Below are 16,993 nucleotides of genomic sequence, written 5' to 3'. Positions count from 1 at the left end.
AATGGTAAGAGAGGTCAACATGCACTGAAAACCCTGGGTTTAAATCGAGGCTCCAATCCGTGTGTTTAGTGGAAAAGTAATTAGCCTTAAGATGAGTTTTTAGCAAATAAAAAACTAAAAACAAAATAATGAATACATTACTTGTGATTAAATGATCAATTTTCTTTAAATCAGGTTGGTTTCAATCAATTCAATGTCAGTTTTCAACCAAATGTTCAGCATGAACTTCTTGAAGCACTGTTAGAGATTGACAGTTACCTTTGACGTGCTTCACATTGTTCAGACTTGTAGGGCACTCAGGTCCTGTCACCACATAAAAGCATTTTTCCTGCTTCTATAATGACAGGCATTCACTCAGCTATGGGTGTGACTACCATCCACCATCTAAGTCATCTTTGTACATTTCGGAGGGAAGTGTTGGAGACTGCTCATGATGTGGGCAGGAATATTTGTCTATGGTGCAACAAGAAGAACCGGCTCACCTGCAGAGGATGAGCCAAGTAACACCTCTTCCTCTAACCCACCCTTACAGAAAGCTCATAGATCGCCAGTCACGTCCACAGTTTGTTATTTCTGCTGCAGTGTGGATTATCCACTTACACGGTGTCTGCTTCTTTTATTCATCAATCCGCTGATCCTCAGGCCATTTGACCCTTGCTTAACCAGTCAGCCTGCCCAAGATTACGACAAATCCTAACATGTGAATGAACTCTTAGATATTTTGGTAAGTGTCTGTCTCTCCTTAAATGTCTCATTTAACTTGTAAGACCTTGAAGCATGAGTCCCCACATTTCCTCTGCCTGTTTTTTTGTTTTCCACAGCTCAAAGACTAACAACAGATCAGAGCTCCAGCCGTGGACAGAAGTGAGAGGTTGAAAGTATCCAAAGATACAAACTTTGTTACTGTACTTCAATACACTTTTCAGGTACCTGTGACATCATTTATATCAGTCTCCTGAATTTTTAATTTCACCTTCAAAAATAGCTACACTGTCTCATCTTTACACTTTTCAAAACACATTTGTGTCTTGAACTTTGACATGACTTAGAGTATTTCCAAGAAAACTAAGCGTTAGACAAAGGGAAGGAAAGGAGGACCTAAAGTCACATGGATTGAAGTGAAAAAGCTGAATGAAGGCGGCAGCATTCAGCAGAGGAATTAATTCACATTCATCTTTGATAATAAATTTAATGTTTTCTCTATCATAAAGGTTTGTAATGTTGTGGTGAATACAGCCGAGGTGTCAAAAGGGCCGAGTGTTTTTGACATGAGTTCAAGGTGACAGAGGCAGTCTTCAGTCCTGTGAACAGCACCCTGTATTTATAAAAAACACTGATGCTAAAGTTTACGATGTTTACCTCCCCTGCTTTTGTCTCTAAGCCTGGAGGCTAATTTTCTTGCAAGATTAGGCATGACGACACTCCTAAATATTATTTAAGAGGCATCAGGGGAGACGGTTGCCCATAGCTCCAAGAACTGTGCATCATTTGCCTCGCTGTCTGCTCCATCTTAAGATCCTGATGTCTGATCTTTTCTCCAGTTGAAGTCAATACTGCGTCCAGAATGGTGCACAAGGTGTTGGTGATCGGAGCAGGGGTTTCAGGTCTGACTAGCATCAAGGCCTGTTTGGATGAAGGTCTGGAGCCCACCTGCTTTGAGAGCAGCCATGACATAGGAGGTCTGTGGAGATTTAAGGTGAGGGTTAATGCTATGACATGCAATGAGCTCATGTTAAAGCTCTTTTTCAAGACCAATGATGCTTAAATACCAACTTTCTCACAGTATGTTTTCAGACAAGGGTCCCATATAATTTTTCTTTTGACTGAGTGTTACACAGAGCAGCCTGTGTAACCAAGTAAACTTTGTCTAAAGTTTACTTTGTCTAAGCCAGTCTAATAAGCTTCTGTTGTGAGTGCTTTATCCATGCTCGAGCACAGGCATGTGTTTTTTCTGCCAAGATGACAGCGGAACAAGTGGCAAATTTGCTCAGGTAGTGTGCTTTCAGGTCAGCAGATGTCTAAGAAGGTGCATTGTGCTCAGGTATAGTACATAGGAACTTGACCAAGTGTAAAGGGACGCTAAAAACTTATTTCAACCTCCAGAAACCAGGCTCCATATTTAGTTCTGGGGCAAGAAATTTACACCTCAGAAGGCCCTGCTTTTCAAAGGTCAGGTTTCAGTGTGAGGCCTCTTTTACACAACAATGTTTCATCTGAAAACTCTAAAACGCAGTGACAATGCAATGAAAGAAAACTGTATATACACAGAAATGCAGAGGGACTGAAAACACTGTAGTAAGCATGCCTGGCCTGTAGTTAGAGCTACAACTGTCTTGTCCTGAAGCTGTTTTTGGGAGATCTCCACCGAAGTAGAGTTGGGCCGATCATGTAGTGTTTTGGGGAATACTTAGTGCAGAAGTGAAGCAACAGATGCTCATTTTATTGAAATACAGTCAGCAGATTCAGCAGATTCAGCAGATTGAGCAGCACAAGCACAACACTGTAGTTCACGACAATCGTAAACGTAATAACAGCGCTGTTGTACTGTTGTACAAGCTTGCGCGGAACAGAGTGTGATTTCAGCGTTTCCACTGAAAACGCCGGCTTACTCTTTACACGTCAATGGTGGCGTTTCAGAAAAGTTCCACTCTGGAGTGCATTTTTAAAGAATTGCGTTTTAAGTCGGCTAAAACACTGTTTCTGTGTAAACACAAGGCCGAAAGGCAACAATACTTTTGTGATTCACCCTAAAACCGTTGTTGTGTGAACGGCCCCTCAATGTCGGCTTTAATTTTATAGCACTTCGGCACTTTACCAAAATGCTTCACTGTAAAAGTAGGACACTAAAAGTTCTTTAAACTTCAGGTTAAAATGCACCTAAAGTGGCTTTACATGGCAGCACAAAAACAACACTTTTCATTATATGGGACCTTTAAAAATTGCTTTCATATCATGTAAATCTGCTCGTCTCTTGTAGCTATACGTCATGTTGTAAGCTTTTACTCTGTAGTGTTCTCTCTCTTATTTTTGCAGAGGGTTGTCATGGAAGTAGCCCTCTGACCACGGAAGGTTTGTTCGTTTATGCAGTGGCATTTATTTTGTTTGGTTATTTGTTTGTGTTTAAGTGTGAATTAAAGCAGCATTAAAACAGGGTTAGTAATACTCTGGTGTCTTTAAGCTAGCAGAGACTCATTGCTATGCAACCACCCAGAAAATAAGTCAGTTTTTGGTCCTACAGTAAACAGCAGCTCTTTGGATAGATTCTGCTTTTTTGCTCTCAGTAAATAAACTTACATGCTTCAGGAGAATTAAAAAAATATATATTTAATGTTAGAATAGCCACTTGGAGTTTGTTAAATATGTGCTATTTCATAGACAGCAGTGATAGTGTTTATGTAGGTGTATTAATGCAATTATAGTTTGATAGTCACAAAAGCTGTGTAAATGTGAAATACTAAACTTCTTGTCCATCTCCAGGAGAAGCCTGAGCCTGGACGAGCAAACATCTACAGGTCAGTGGTGATCAACAGCTCCAAAGAGAAGATAGCCTTCAGCGACTTCCCTCCTCCAGCTGAGTTCCCAAACAACATGCATCACTCTGAGGTGCTGCTGTATCTGAGGCTCTACGCTCAAGCCTTCAGGCTCCTGCCACACATACGCTTCCAGGTTCGTCAGCTTTAAGTCAAAGTTTTATTCCCAAAGAAGTCAGTTATAGCAAAGTAACAGGCTCTGGATGATATTCCTGACCAGATAACAACCTTAAACTTTTTTTTTCCTGCTAACTGTACTTGTAATTATGGTTACAGCGGATATAGAGTAACAATGCTGGATGTTTACACTAAATGTGGAGTGCAATCTGTGCTATGAAAAAAAAAAAAAAAAAAACAGCTCTAGATTTTTTCGACACCTCCGGAAATGATGACTGTACATTTTCATTATGATCTTCTAACTGGTCCATGACACATTGTAAGAGCACAGGGCCTCAATCACCAAGGTCTACCCATAGCTCCGCCCTTAGCAGACCTCCAGAGAGCTGGATTGGGAAAGTGGGCAAAAGTGTCATAAATAGCCTCCTAGTTCTGTGAATATAAAATGAATAAAGGCAAAAACAAAGCTAAAAGAAAGATTGTAGAGTAGAGGGACTAACTCAGTGGGTACACCCTTGGAAGAGGAGGAAACATTGGGCTTGGGTCAGATGTGTTTTGATCCAGCAAGAACGACAGTGGCCAACGAGTCAGGGTCCAAGATCCACAAAAATTTCTGTGAAACTACGAAGAGCCATAAAAAAAACGTGGTCTTGCAAATGCACTTCCTCTCACACATGAACAAAAATGAAAATCAATTTATTTGCAATTTTCAAAGTGAGATTTATCGTGTTTGTAAGTGTGTTTACATTTGTACTTGGAGAAGAGACAAAGTTCCATCTATCTATCTATCTATCTATCTATCTATCTATCTATCTATCTATCTATCTATCTATCTATCTATCTATCTATCTATCTATCTATCTATCATCTATCCATCTATCTATCTACGAGTACATGAACGATTGAGAGGAGCACATGAGAGAAAGGAAACTGAAACTTAAGTATCAATCTCATCACTCAAAAGTATTAAGCAATAATTGTCCCAACGCTTGCAACAATTTCATCAGTTCTATGAGTGGATCAAAGAGCCGCACACCGAAAGGCAAAGAGCCACATCCGGCTCGCGAGCCACAAGTTGGCCGCCCCTGAGCTAGAAGCTGGAGGCTGGTCCTCAAACTGAGACCATATAACACAGGTTAAGGTGGACATCACCAGAGATAGCAAGTAACGAAGTACAATTACTCTGTTACTGTACTTAAGTTGATTTTTTTAGGTACTTTGTTCTTTTAGAAGTATTTCTGTCTCTGATGATTTTTCACTTTTACTCTGTTACATTTTTAACATGAATATTGGTACTTTCTACTCCTTACATGTTCCAAAAAGTCTTGTTACTTAATGTATATAACCTAAGCCTGTACATATTTTTACTTTTTTGGTGTTGCGACACCAATGCGTGTCAACTGTTTTGGGTTTTGAAAGACTCAGGTGGAGACAAAGTCGTCAATGTGTGTTAGTGCATGCAAGCATGCGTGTCTGGTGTGTGTGTGTGTGTGTGTGTGTGTGTGTGTGTGTGTGTGTGTGTGTGTGTGTGTGAGTCAGAGCAGGTCTATCACTCCACCCACACCCAATGTTTGAGCAGCCGCTTGAAATGGACAACAGTGAGGATCCCACACAGTCACAGGAGTGGCTCCCACTGGCTGGAGAATCTTAGTTATTTCATCTGCAGTTATTTTCATCCGTAGCCTCTGGGTGTGTCACTCACAATAACACAACACCCGTCCAGTGAGAAAAATTGTTGTTTGATGTGCTGTTAGAAAGGTTGAATTAGAGTTGGGCCTATGAGCTAATCCTGGTCCAAAATTCAGTGTTCAGAAGTGTGATGTGTTAACCTTCAGTGTACATTACAAACACCTAAAGGACTGTATAGTGAAGTGCATTGGGAAACTAGGCAGGTAGAGTTTGTTCAAACAATAACATTGTTAATGTAAATTCCATTTAAAAAAAATCTGTGTTTAATCTTGTAATAGAAATTTGTTTTTCTTTTAAAAGTACTTTTGAGTACATTTCAGAGCCTGTAATCTTTACTTTTACTTGAGTAGATATTTGGATCAGTGCTTTTCACTTTAACTCAAGTCTTTTTTTTTACTTAGGTATTTTACTTCTATTCAAGTAAGGAATCTGGGTACTTTTGCCATCTCTGGACACCACTCAAGGGTCTGCAGCGCAGATTGCCCTGTAGGTGAGCTGTTGCACAGAGAAGTTAGTGCCTGCCAGCCCCTTGACCTCAATCTCTGTGCCCCCAACAATCTGCTACCCCAGCTGATAAATCACAAGGGGCCAGTTGTTCAAAGAATCGAATCCAGATCAAAATGATCCAGATTTGGAAATCCCATTTCTTGCTATTCAGGATCAGGTAATCCATCTTAGTTTTATGCTGCTTTTTCAAAGCAACATTGGATAGGATCACCCTGATCCAGATACGCAGTTTTCAGGATTACTAAACCCAGATTGCCTGTGCTCTGATTGGGACAACATATCATAATGTGGGCTACCAGCTCTGTAAAGAACAACAGGTAGAAGAGCCAACATGAGGTCATTGTAGGTGTTTTTTGTTTGTTTGTTTGTTTGTTTGTTTGTTTGTTTGTTTGTTTGTTTGTTTGTTTGTTTTAAGAAAAAAATAACATGAACATCCACTCTATTTTTGATTTCTTTATGACCCCTCATCTGAGCCACTACAAATGAATAACAAATATACAAAAAAAATACAAAGTTCAAGTTTTTTAAACATCTAGGATGCTAAAAAAAAAAGTGGCTAAATGTCCAATAGTTAGCAAGACAAAACAAAAATGTTCAGGGTTCCTCATCTGTGAAGGACAGTCCAACATTTTTATGCTCTGCTTTTAGAAGGTGGATCTGAAGTTTTTCTCTAATTTGCTGTGGTTTGGTCAGCTTGATTTTTTTCCTCTGCCAGGAGTATCTGTGCTTCTGCTCTTTAGGTTTCTCTTTGTTTTTACTTTACTATACTGAAAGGCTTCATTGGTAGCCTTAGTTAACTTTATCTACTTTATCACTGTAATGGTTAAACAAGTCAAGTTCAAAATATAAATCAAACTGTCAATACTAAATTGTACAAATGTTGCATTATTTGACCAATTGAAAGTTTTAATAAATTTTCTTCCTGAAATCCACCTTGAAATCCTACCTTCTGTTGAGATCAGGATAATCCTGGGTTTTTTTTTTTGTTTGTTTTTTTTTTTTTTTGATCAAAGTTAACCAAATCCTACCAAAATGTTTTGAACAACACAAACTGAAGGTTTGATCGGAATTAAAACTAGGATTGGACTAAGTGATCTAATCCAATTTTGAAATCCTTCTTTTCCCTTTAAACAACCCATTTTAGGAATTTAATCCAATTCGATAATCAAAATCCGACTCGATTACCTTTGAACAACTGGGCCCAGGTTACACTCTAAAATCAATGCTGGTCAATGCTACTAGCAGGTTAACATGCAAGAGAAAGGTGATGACAGGGAATGAGTGCTCAGATATCAGTGGTAGTTTTACCTTTTCAGGGGTCATCCAAGGTCACACATGACGTAGTTGATAAATACTCAACCTGTGGTGTAGACTGCGCTGAGCTGTACGATCTTAGTCAATAGCACTGAAAAGGAGAAGGCAATGACTGATTGATAACAAAAAGTGAATGTGAGGAAATGAGAAACAGGTGAAACAGCATTAGCATGATGCATAAATCAGCTGCAGGTGACAAAGCGTGTTTTAATTGTTGACAGTGGTTTGAATGACAGATATCCATCACTGTGTGTGTTTCAGATGACGGTGATCAGTGTGAGGCAGACAGCAGATTTTGCTGTGACAGGTCGGTGGGAGGTGGAGACAGAGAGCGCACAGGGACAGAGGGAGACTCATGTTTTTGATGCAGTCATGGTTTGTACTGGGCATTTCACCCACCCTCACCTGCCGCTCAAAAGCTTCCCAGGTACCACAGTCATCACCCACAGCAGTAGTTTTCTCTGAGAGAAATACCTCTCTTATGAAGCTCCTGTGTGATCGCTTCCAAAACTTTGACTTCATTTCAGGAATTGAGAGCTTTGAAGGCAGATATTTCCACAGCTGGGATTACCGCAGTGCTGAGGATCTGCAGGAGAAAAGAGTGGTGGTGGTTGGGATCGGAAACTCTGGAGGTGACATCGCTGTGGATGTCAGCAGAGTTGCTGAAAAGGTAAAACAGCAACCATGCAGCGTTCTGTGTCAGAAAAGAACAGGGGCTTTTATTCTGAAAACTCAGCTTCCTTCAAGTTTATACTTCAACAAATAAAAGTAGAGACTGGACCCATGAATGCTGACCCCCTGTGACCCTCAGGTGTACATCAGCACCAGAAGTGGAGCGTGGGTCGTCAGCAGGGTTGGTCGAGGAGGGGTGCCACGTGACCTTGTTGGGACTTCTCGTATGGACATGATCATTCACAAGTTTTTCCCTTCATGGATCAGCAGCATGGTGGAGAAGAAACTGAACCAAGTATTCTGCCACAGACTTTATGGTCTGGAGCCAAAACTCAGGTGAAGAGCTGCTCTGCCCAAACATTTAAGTCTTGGTAACACAGAACAGCCTTACAGCGGAGATAGAATAGAATAGAATAGAATAGAATAGAATAGAATAGAATAGAATAGAATAGAAAGCACTTTATTTATACCCGAGGGGAAATTCAGGAGTCACAGCAGCAATCAAGAAAACAAAAGTAAGAAAGTGTACAGAAAGTGCAAAAAGGTCCATAAGAAAAAAGATGATGACAGCTTGTCCATCATTCTCCAGTTCAGCCAGCCTCCACCTCCACAGGGTCCAGGACTGAGCTTCTTCAGCAGTCTGTTCAGTCTCTGTCTCCTGTATCCTGGTGTTAGCCCCGTTAGCCATGTCTGTGAATAGCATGATGCTACTCTGCCTTCTGATATTCCCTCTGTTAGTTCCCATTAACAATAGATGGACGTATAGATCAATATCGTCGCTTCTAAGCTCACACCTTAGAACTAGCACGCCGTCCTTACCTCCTTCTCCTCACCTTGTGGGGAAACATCAGGCCTTGCACCAGTTAGCATTGACATGCTACAGGCTGCTAACAGCTAATCTCATATGAAAACAATACAACCATGGTTACATGTAGGATCTCCAGACAAACACAGGAGCAAAAATAGTAAAAATATCACTGAAGACAAATCCAGTATGGTGTCCATGACTAACAAAGGGCCATACATAATGACCCACTCCAAATGCAAAAATGATTAAAAAAAAAAAAATTTAAAAAGAGGCAAAAAAAAATTACAAGAAACAGACAAGGGAAAAGAGGGCTGCCGTAACAGGCATCCAAGGCAGCCTTGCATTTGTTAGATATTAAACCTCAGAGAGTAGAGTCCGCATGACTCCTCTTTCCTACAAAAACAAGAAGAGGCTAACCTGATACTGAAACTAGTGGTCAAGCAAACCACAGTGTGACTTCAAAACAAAGGCAAAGCTAAACAGCTACAGCATGTTCTCCACACTGATAGTTGGCCTTTATGTATTTTATGAGATTTATGTGAGACTGTAACCCAAGTTCAAGTGAGAGGAGGCACCTCTTGGCTCAACACCCAGGGTGTCATCTGTTACATAATCAGGGATGTCACAGGTGAAAAATGTTCTGATTGAGAGTGACAAAAGCTAAACTGTCAGAAGAGAGTATGACTCACAAAGAAAATATTTACCCTTGAAGAGACATCACCTCTCATGACTTCTTTACACATCTGTCCTCTGTGGTAGTTTTTTTAAAAGGTTCCCTGTGGTGAACGACGACCTGCCAGCACGAATCATCACAGGTCGCATTACGGTGAAGCCAAACGTGAAAGAGTTCAGTGGGTCCAGTGTGGTGTTTGAGGATGGCAGCGTCCTGGAGGAGGTGTGTGTGGATCAACAAGTGAATCTAATTGTTGTGATTTGGTGTGAAAGTTTTATTGCACTCCGACGTGTGTGTCTCCAGGTGGATGTGGTGGTGTTTGCCACAGGGTTCGACTACAGCTTCCCCTTCCTGCCTCCAGATCTGCAGACCAAATGTGACTACAGGCTGCGTCTCTACAAACACATGTTCCCCCCCTCACTGACCCGGCCCACACTGGCTGTGGTCGGCTTCATTAGCGGGCTCGGGGCCATCGGTCCTCTGGCTGAGATGCAGGCTCGCTGGGCCACCAGGGTGTTTAAAGGTGGAGTGATCAGTGTTAAAGCTATCCTCTGTTTCAAAACACAGGTTTGAATTTAAGAACTAGATCTTTTTGGCAAAGCAGACGCCAGCTCTGCAGGGCCGTTTGGAGAGCATTGAACCTCAGTGTGTTCCCCATGGACCGGACAATACCTTATTTGCAAGGTTAATTTGAACAATACTTTTGTAAAGCCCTTTGTTTGGAAAACATTAGCTGAGAATGAAAACACTATTTTAAGGCAATTTTCAATAAAGTAAGTATCATTCATTAAGTGTTAAATACATGCTTAGATCGTTTTTCCTTGTGTCCTGAACTAAAAACTATTTTTCACCTCAGGCTTAGCAACACTCCCCTCAGAAGAGACCATGATTAAGGAAATCAGTGAAGACACAGAAACCATGAACCAGAAGTAAGAAATAAACCATAGCTCTTTGAGTTTAGATCAGTTTACACTGTTGAGATGATCTGCCGTAAAACCCGTCCACTGCGGCAGCTTTTAATCTTGATTTTGGGGTTGATTGATGTTGAGTCAACTCGTGAAAAAGAAGAAGAAGAAGATTAAATCCATAAATGGCATGGTGTGGGGTGAGATGTAATGTAGTATGTTTGGATGTGTGCTGCTGTTTGTGTTTTTTTTTTAAATATTTATTGAAGATGGTCTTTATAAATCTGTGGAGGGAGTTTTGAGGTTGGTTTATTAATAACAGTCACTAAAACTATTGAAGTATTCATATAAAGGAGTTAAAAAGACCTGTCAAAAAATGAAATTGACACATTACTTCAATCTACAAAGATGATAACATAAAGTAGCACAACCGCTGATCACGCAAGAATGTTTACTGACTCAGCAAAATATCTGTTCAAGTTAAAGATTTATTTTACATTTCTTAAAATATATAAAAATGATGTCCCACAAGGCTCTATATCTAATTATAAAGTACTGTTTTACATTACGGAAAAATGTGACAAACAGATTTGTTTTCTGCTGATGATATCATTCTATTCACCTTTTTACTTTACTTAGCAAGACATACAGGACGATGTTATTCAGGGGATATTTTATTACGTCTTCTTCTTTATGTCTACGAACAAAAACAATGTGTTCGACATCCGAACAAAGTCCTCAGAATATATTTTCTTTTTTTTTTCCTTTTTTTTAAATCTTGTGTCCCCTTTCTCTTTTCTTCTTCCTTTTTACTTTTCTAATGATGTTTTTTGTCCGCCAGGTTTGTGTGCTCAAGGCAAAACCCTCTCCAGGTGGACTACATACCTTATCTGGACTCTCTGGCGGAGCAGGTGGGGGCTCGACCAAACTTCCTGGGGCTACTCCTGAAGGACCCAAAACTGGCTCTGCATGTGTTTCTTGGTCCTTGTACCCCGTACCAGTACCGTCTGAGTGGACCAGGCCAGTGGGCAGGAGCCCGCCAGGCCATTTTGACTCAGTGGGAGCGAGTGTTTCAGCCTTTCAGGACCAGAGTGGTACCAGAACCAGAACCAGAACCAGAACCCAAACCCTCTCGTGGTTGGAGCATCATGCTGTTTTTCTCAGGCGCAGCTCTGCTGTACTGCCTCTTGACCAACAAAAAGCCTGTCTTGTCTTACTTCTCTCCATAATCTCATCACTAATCTGCAGGATTGAGATAATTAATGCTGACAGCAGCAGAGACTCAGCAAAATAACACAAATAATAACCTGATTGTGACAATAAGAGAGCTTTTTATAAGTATGTATTTACTCTTTACAGCTTAGATTTGACTCGTTTTTTAACTTTTGTCCTACTGGGTATGATGATGTGTGATGATGCAATGATGTGACCTCAACTGTATGAGAATAAAAGGAAGAAAAAGAACGTGGCTTTTAGAGTTTTTTTTTTTAACTGTTGACATATTTCAATGCGCGTATTAGGATTAAAAAGAAAAGTGCACAAAGAGAATTCATAAAAAATGGGCTGAAGATGCAGAAAATAAATCTAAAAAATATAGAAATAAGTTAACCAATAAGATAAGGGTCTGAAGGAAGGAATTCTGTAGTGCTTGAGCTCTTTTGAACGACTTCAACTGCGACTGGATGTGCATGGGTGGAAAACCCTCGAAAACGAGATGCTGCATCCCAAGGGGCAATCCTAAATAAATTCAAATATAATATATAATATATAATATATAAAACACATCACACAACAAAGGAATCGTCGTTCATGAACTTCACTGAACTTCAGATGGTCAGTACAGAGCATACAGTTGTGCACATAGATCTCTGTGGATGCCTTTGTGTTGGATTGTGGCTCCTAGCTCAGGCACAGAACAGCAGCTATCCTGTCCATACAGTGAGGCATGAACTTCCAACTTCAAAACTGACATCTATAACATGTTATAATATAAAAATCTTCAATGTTATAACATGGAAATCTCACTAAGTCTCATGCACACTCCCGTCCCTCTCACTCAGACCAACCTGCAAGATCTAACATCTGTAACACATCTTAATAAAGTAAGAAAAGGGTGGTCAAAGTTTGACTACTGTAAAATATCTTTAACTCATACAATACAATAGTAAAATATTATCTGCGGTAACAAAAATGACAAAGAAGGAATATGAGATGTATTAAATAGTAATATTAAAATTGCTTTAAACAACAGGGTTACCCTCAATATTTTATTGATATCAATATAAAAAAGGACAATATGGATGATGTGGTCATGATAAAAATTGGACCAAACTTGACCGACAAAAAAAACAGATCATTATCTTTAACCCTCCTTTATCCTGGCTTGGTACTGGCCTAAGAGAGACGTAATATATATGATTCACTTGCATGAAGTCGTCTGCTCTGGCTGCAGCTGCAAGCATGGAGGACTTGTCCGTCTGTGAGTGTTTTGGATAGGGGAGGGGCCCATGGCAGCACCTGCTGCTCGTTAAAAAGCAGCGGTCTAAGACCTTGTACTCATCGCTGGGCATTTTTTTTGAATTAATAACCCGGGGGGACAACTCCGCTGATAAGTGCCTTTGCCAGCCAATCACAATGAGCCCCTGTCATTCAGATGTGACGTTTGAGAGTCAAAAATTCTGTTTCCCCGAGTCTACATGAAACCATGAAACCAGAGTTTTCCAAAATCTTCACTTTGGCCAGAGGTTCTCAGGAAATATCGTTTTTGGGGTTGCAAAACTGCAGTTTTGTGTGGATGACAGGCATTAACATATAAAATTAAATGTGGTTTCCTAGATACCCTGCTACGCATAGACATGGCCTGAAACTGAACCTGGAAAAAGTAGGTAGGTTAGGACAGCTCAAGGTAAACTACCAATTGACTTGGGACTTTCAGAGGGTTATCAAGAGAAACTGAACAAGATTAGTTCATCTATTTTAGAGAAAAAGTTTTAAAAATCTAATCCAGCCCGCAGGACAAATGAATTCAGAAGTGAATGGGAAACCTGGGTGCTTGGTTCTATAATTTATGTCACTTTGAGACTCAGTGTGGCAAAAATACAATGGAATTATTCATTTCACAATATTCTTATATTCTGAGTTTGGGAGTTTTGTTTTTTTAATTTACTGTAAGCCATAATCATCACAGTTAAAAGAAACAAAATGCTTGGAATAATTACAGTGTATATAAAATATAAGTTCCAATATGTTTGAATTGAACCACTGACATAGATTGACTTCTAATTTAATGAAATGAACCTATACACTCAACATCTCACCAATCTGTCATAAGGTCTGGAAAATCATAAATCCTTGCACCATACAACCAGTAGATGGAGATACAAATATCCTGCTTTTATCTTCCACTAACAATGGATGTGAGTGCTTTTTGTCACACTCCCTCTTCTTGCTTTTGCAGATTGTAGCAATGCTACAATAGATCCAAATGTGCATAAGTTAAATCCTAGAAATTTTTCAACTGGTCTAAAGATTTTGATCAGGTCTGTATTTTCTATCTCACTGATCTAGATCATATTTTGTGTGAACTAATTTTGTCACTTATTCATGAGGCAACAATGTCATGTAAGAAATGTATGAAGTTGTAAACACTTCTAGTCTCACAGTCACACAACAACAACATAGAACAAATGCTCCAAAACACCCGCACAAGCACAAAGAGTCAGACTCAGAAGTGAAGTAAAAAAGGGCAGAGTGTTTATTGGTTCTCGGCGCATCACTCAACAATGAGGTCACAGCGCTCGCCACACACACTCATTGACACGCGCACACACACAGCCAGGTACAGGTCAGAGGTCAGAGGTCAACTGACAGAAGGGTGCTAATGATGTTTCTGGTAAACAGTGAATGAAGCCTGTCACATTCACGCTGATTCTGTTCCTCCATCCTCTCATTGTAACATCACACCTTTAACAAACCTTCATCACTCCGTCACTGCAGGAGGTCGCCACAAACTGTTCACAGGGGGCAGGCTGTGCTTCACGTCATGGCCGAAGTAAAGGAAACAACAGAGAGCGCTGAGTTCAAACCAAATGTGATACAAAAATCAGAAGCACATTTTGAGCTCTCTGATGGTCATTCATTTTTTTGAGACTGGCCTTGAAACCCATGAACCAAAACCAAAAGCACCCCAAACTCAACATGTTCCCGTTCCTTTGACCAAACTGTGCTGAAGTTACCATATAAAAAAGAAAATCATGTAAACTCAGGTGACAGAAAGCGCTCAGCAGGGTCAGAAAACATTTAGCGTGATCCAAATGAAGCTTCACAAACAGAAGGACTTACTTCAAAACTCAGAGTAGTTCATCTATGAGTGTGTGTGTGTGTGTTTGTGTGGACAGGGCTCATCAGGAAACATCAGCAGGTTAAACTAGACTCTGATCCCATCAGGTCACTGTGCTTCAAATGTTAAGGTTCACCAGAAGCCGCGTTGGACTTCCTGTTCTGGCTTCTATCTAAATATTTTATAAAAATAGAGAATAACACACAGCTTCATCTGCTGCTTCATGTCTGTGGCTCTCTCGTTCACTCTCCACAGGATCATCATCTCCAGCTAGGCTTCACGTTTAGAGAGCTGATTGTAGGCTTCATCGTTGAGTTTAAAGTGAGATTTTAGACTCAGATTTTATCTTTGGGGGGAATTCAGAGAGCCCTTTATAACACCCCGAAACCACCTGAGCCTGAACCCCCACCTGTCCCACAGTACGACTGTTTCCCCACTGCAACCCTCTCCCTCAGGCGGATGATCATCATCAGGACCAGGTGTGTGGGTGGAGGATTGTGTAAACACTGAATGTAAACAGCTGTGTGTAAAAGGGAAGATACGACTAAACAAAAAAGCTGTATAGACAGATGGACGACATACCAGCCCCTTAAAAGCAAAGCCAAAACACACGTCCTTCTGTGACAGGCTGCAGTATCAAACCTGGTTTCTTTCATCATATTTATCTCTCGTCATGCTGGTGAGTTTACCTCCAAGTGATCTTTGAATTATTTATTTGATGCTGTATAAAGAGCGGATGTGATGCTGTGATTGACAGCTGTGTTAACCAATGAGGCTACTGCATCACTGGGTTATCAGAGAAGTAGAGAAATAAACCCTTAAACACTAACAAAAGAGTTACTGACATTTTCAAAACCATGACCATCTTCCTCAAATGTGCCCAATCTGTTCTGCTGTGGACAGGAAACACCCACAGGATCATTGATTTTCATTGATACTTCTATGATTATCAAGCCTCTTTAAAGATCCCAGACATAACTGAGATTACTAAAGGTGATCTTGTTTTTCCTGCTTTGACCTAACAGTCATTAAACCGACCAGACCTCGAAAGCATCATGATGAAACCATTTGTCACAGATTAGTTTGATTAGCTGCTGATTCGTGCATCCCGCAGACTGTCAACGACTCTACATTCTGGTTTGATTTGATGCTGCTGATGTGTTTCCTGAAAGGGCATTATTTAGCAACATCAACTACATTCCTCTTCCCCTGCTTTGGTAAAATGTCAAACTCTGGACCTCTTTGCATGTTCAGCACCTCGCTGCCATCATCATTCTGTGTGGTGCGACAGTTCATTAAAAAGCTTTGGGCAGCAGTGATTTAAATTGACTGGAGATTTAACAACAAGAGAGGAAAGGCAAGACTCGACAACAGAATCAAGATGCTCAAATGATGCTGATTTAAAAAACAATTCAGGAACCAAGTCTTTGGTCGACCCAAGTTTTGATCCTCATCCCTATTATCACTCAGTTGAGAGTGTGCTCTGGTTTGAGGATGTGATACCTCCTGCTCTCTGTGACTTTGAAATGTCATTTGCAAGGAGAGTTTTGGCTTCATTTTTGTGCAACAGGATGGCATGTCGTCCATCTTTGTATACAGTGAGTGATCTGAGCTGGCTGAGGCTCAGGGTGGGGGGGGGTCATCTGTTGGCACTCTTTCCTACCAAGGTGCTTCAGTTGGTCACATGGACACATCAGGGTGAACAGAGAGAAGTGTGGTTCATTCATAAAAGAAGAAGATGAAGAAGATGAAGAAGAAGCAAAAATAGAAAAAATAAAAATCACATGTACATACAGGAAAAAAATTGTAACATTAAAAATGTAACAGACAGAAGTACAATGACTACATGGTAATACTGTGAACCGCAACACCCCCATAAAAAAAATAATAAACAACACAAAACTATCAAAGAGATGCGACCGAAGCTTCAAACGTCTGCACAGAGAGAGATGAGGAGGAGGAGGAGAAATCATGACTCTCTCTCTGACTCTTTCACAGTTTCAACATTAGTGTTTAGTGCTTTTATGTGTGTGTGTGTGTGCATTAGTGTGTGAGTGTGTGTGTGTGTGTGTGTGTGTGTGTGTGTGTGTGTGTGTGTGTGTGTGCGTGTGTGTGGTTTCAGACGCCGCTGGAGAAGTTAAAAGATGAACTAGAGTTGAACTCGACATGAAAACGTCTTAGCTTAGACTCTGGGATTATCGTACCGTGTGAACACAAACAAACTGCCCTCCCCCTTAACCCTACCCCTCCCTCACTCCATGCACTCACAGAAACACACACACACACACACACACACACACACACACAGAAACACACACGTACACACACATAAACACGGCTTGCTTGTGACAGAGGAGGAGGACAGAGTTCATTAATAAAGAGTCGACACATACAGGATGTGTTTACGCTGGAATCGATAAGAATCAGAGCCCTTTTGTT

At 40.5% G+C, this 16,993-nt stretch overlaps 2 protein-coding genes across 3 annotated transcripts in view; one reads left to right on the top strand and one right to left on the bottom strand.

Annotated features, from left to right (window-relative positions):
• Nucleotides 1-1,564: 1,564 nt before the first annotated feature.
• On the top strand, nucleotides 1,565-11,444 carry LOC141788824 (flavin-containing monooxygenase 5-like). The gene is made up of 9 exons (XM_074667911.1): nucleotides 1,565-1,696; nucleotides 3,478-3,666; nucleotides 7,419-7,584; nucleotides 7,685-7,827; nucleotides 7,969-8,165; nucleotides 9,397-9,532; nucleotides 9,614-9,833; nucleotides 10,167-10,239; nucleotides 11,057-11,444. Exons 1-9 carry the CDS (start codon nucleotides 1,565-1,567, stop codon nucleotides 11,442-11,444), a joined length of 1,644 nt encoding a protein of 547 aa, XP_074524012.1.
• A 4,661-nt stretch (nucleotides 11,445-16,105) lies between these two features.
• Nucleotides 16,106-16,993, bottom strand: part of ralgps2 (Ral GEF with PH domain and SH3 binding motif 2) — a 91,167-nt gene continuing 90,279 nt past the window's right edge. For both annotated transcript variants that reach the window (XM_074667990.1, XM_074667991.1), the window contains one exon: nucleotides 16,106-16,993. This exon is cut by the window's right edge and continues 734 nt beyond it. The gene's annotated coding sequence lies outside the window, so the exon portion shown is untranslated.

The sequence above is a fragment of the Halichoeres trimaculatus genome, unplaced genomic scaffold, assembly GCF_033239565.1.
Source record: "Halichoeres trimaculatus isolate MK-OKI-2021-1 unplaced genomic scaffold, fHalTri1.1 fHalTri1_scaffold_4, whole genome shotgun sequence".
NCBI classification, from domain to species: domain Eukaryota; kingdom Metazoa; phylum Chordata; class Actinopteri; order Labriformes; family Labridae; genus Halichoeres; species Halichoeres trimaculatus.
This window is presented reverse-complemented; position numbering and strand designations above follow the sequence as displayed.

Excerpts from the sequence above, each read along its gene's own strand:
- LOC141788824 (XM_074667911.1), top strand. The coding sequence starts at position 1,565 with ATGGTGCACAAGGTGTTGGTGATCGGAGCAGGGGTTTCAGGTCTGACT. Across the intron at positions 7,585-7,684 it reads GCCGCTCAAAAGCTTCCCAG|GAATTGAGAGCTTTGAAGGC; the intron begins GTACCACAGTCA and ends ACTTCATTTCAG. Across the intron at positions 9,533-9,613 it reads ATGGCAGCGTCCTGGAGGAG|GTGGATGTGGTGGTGTTTGC; the intron begins GTGTGTGTGGAT and ends GTGTGTCTCCAG.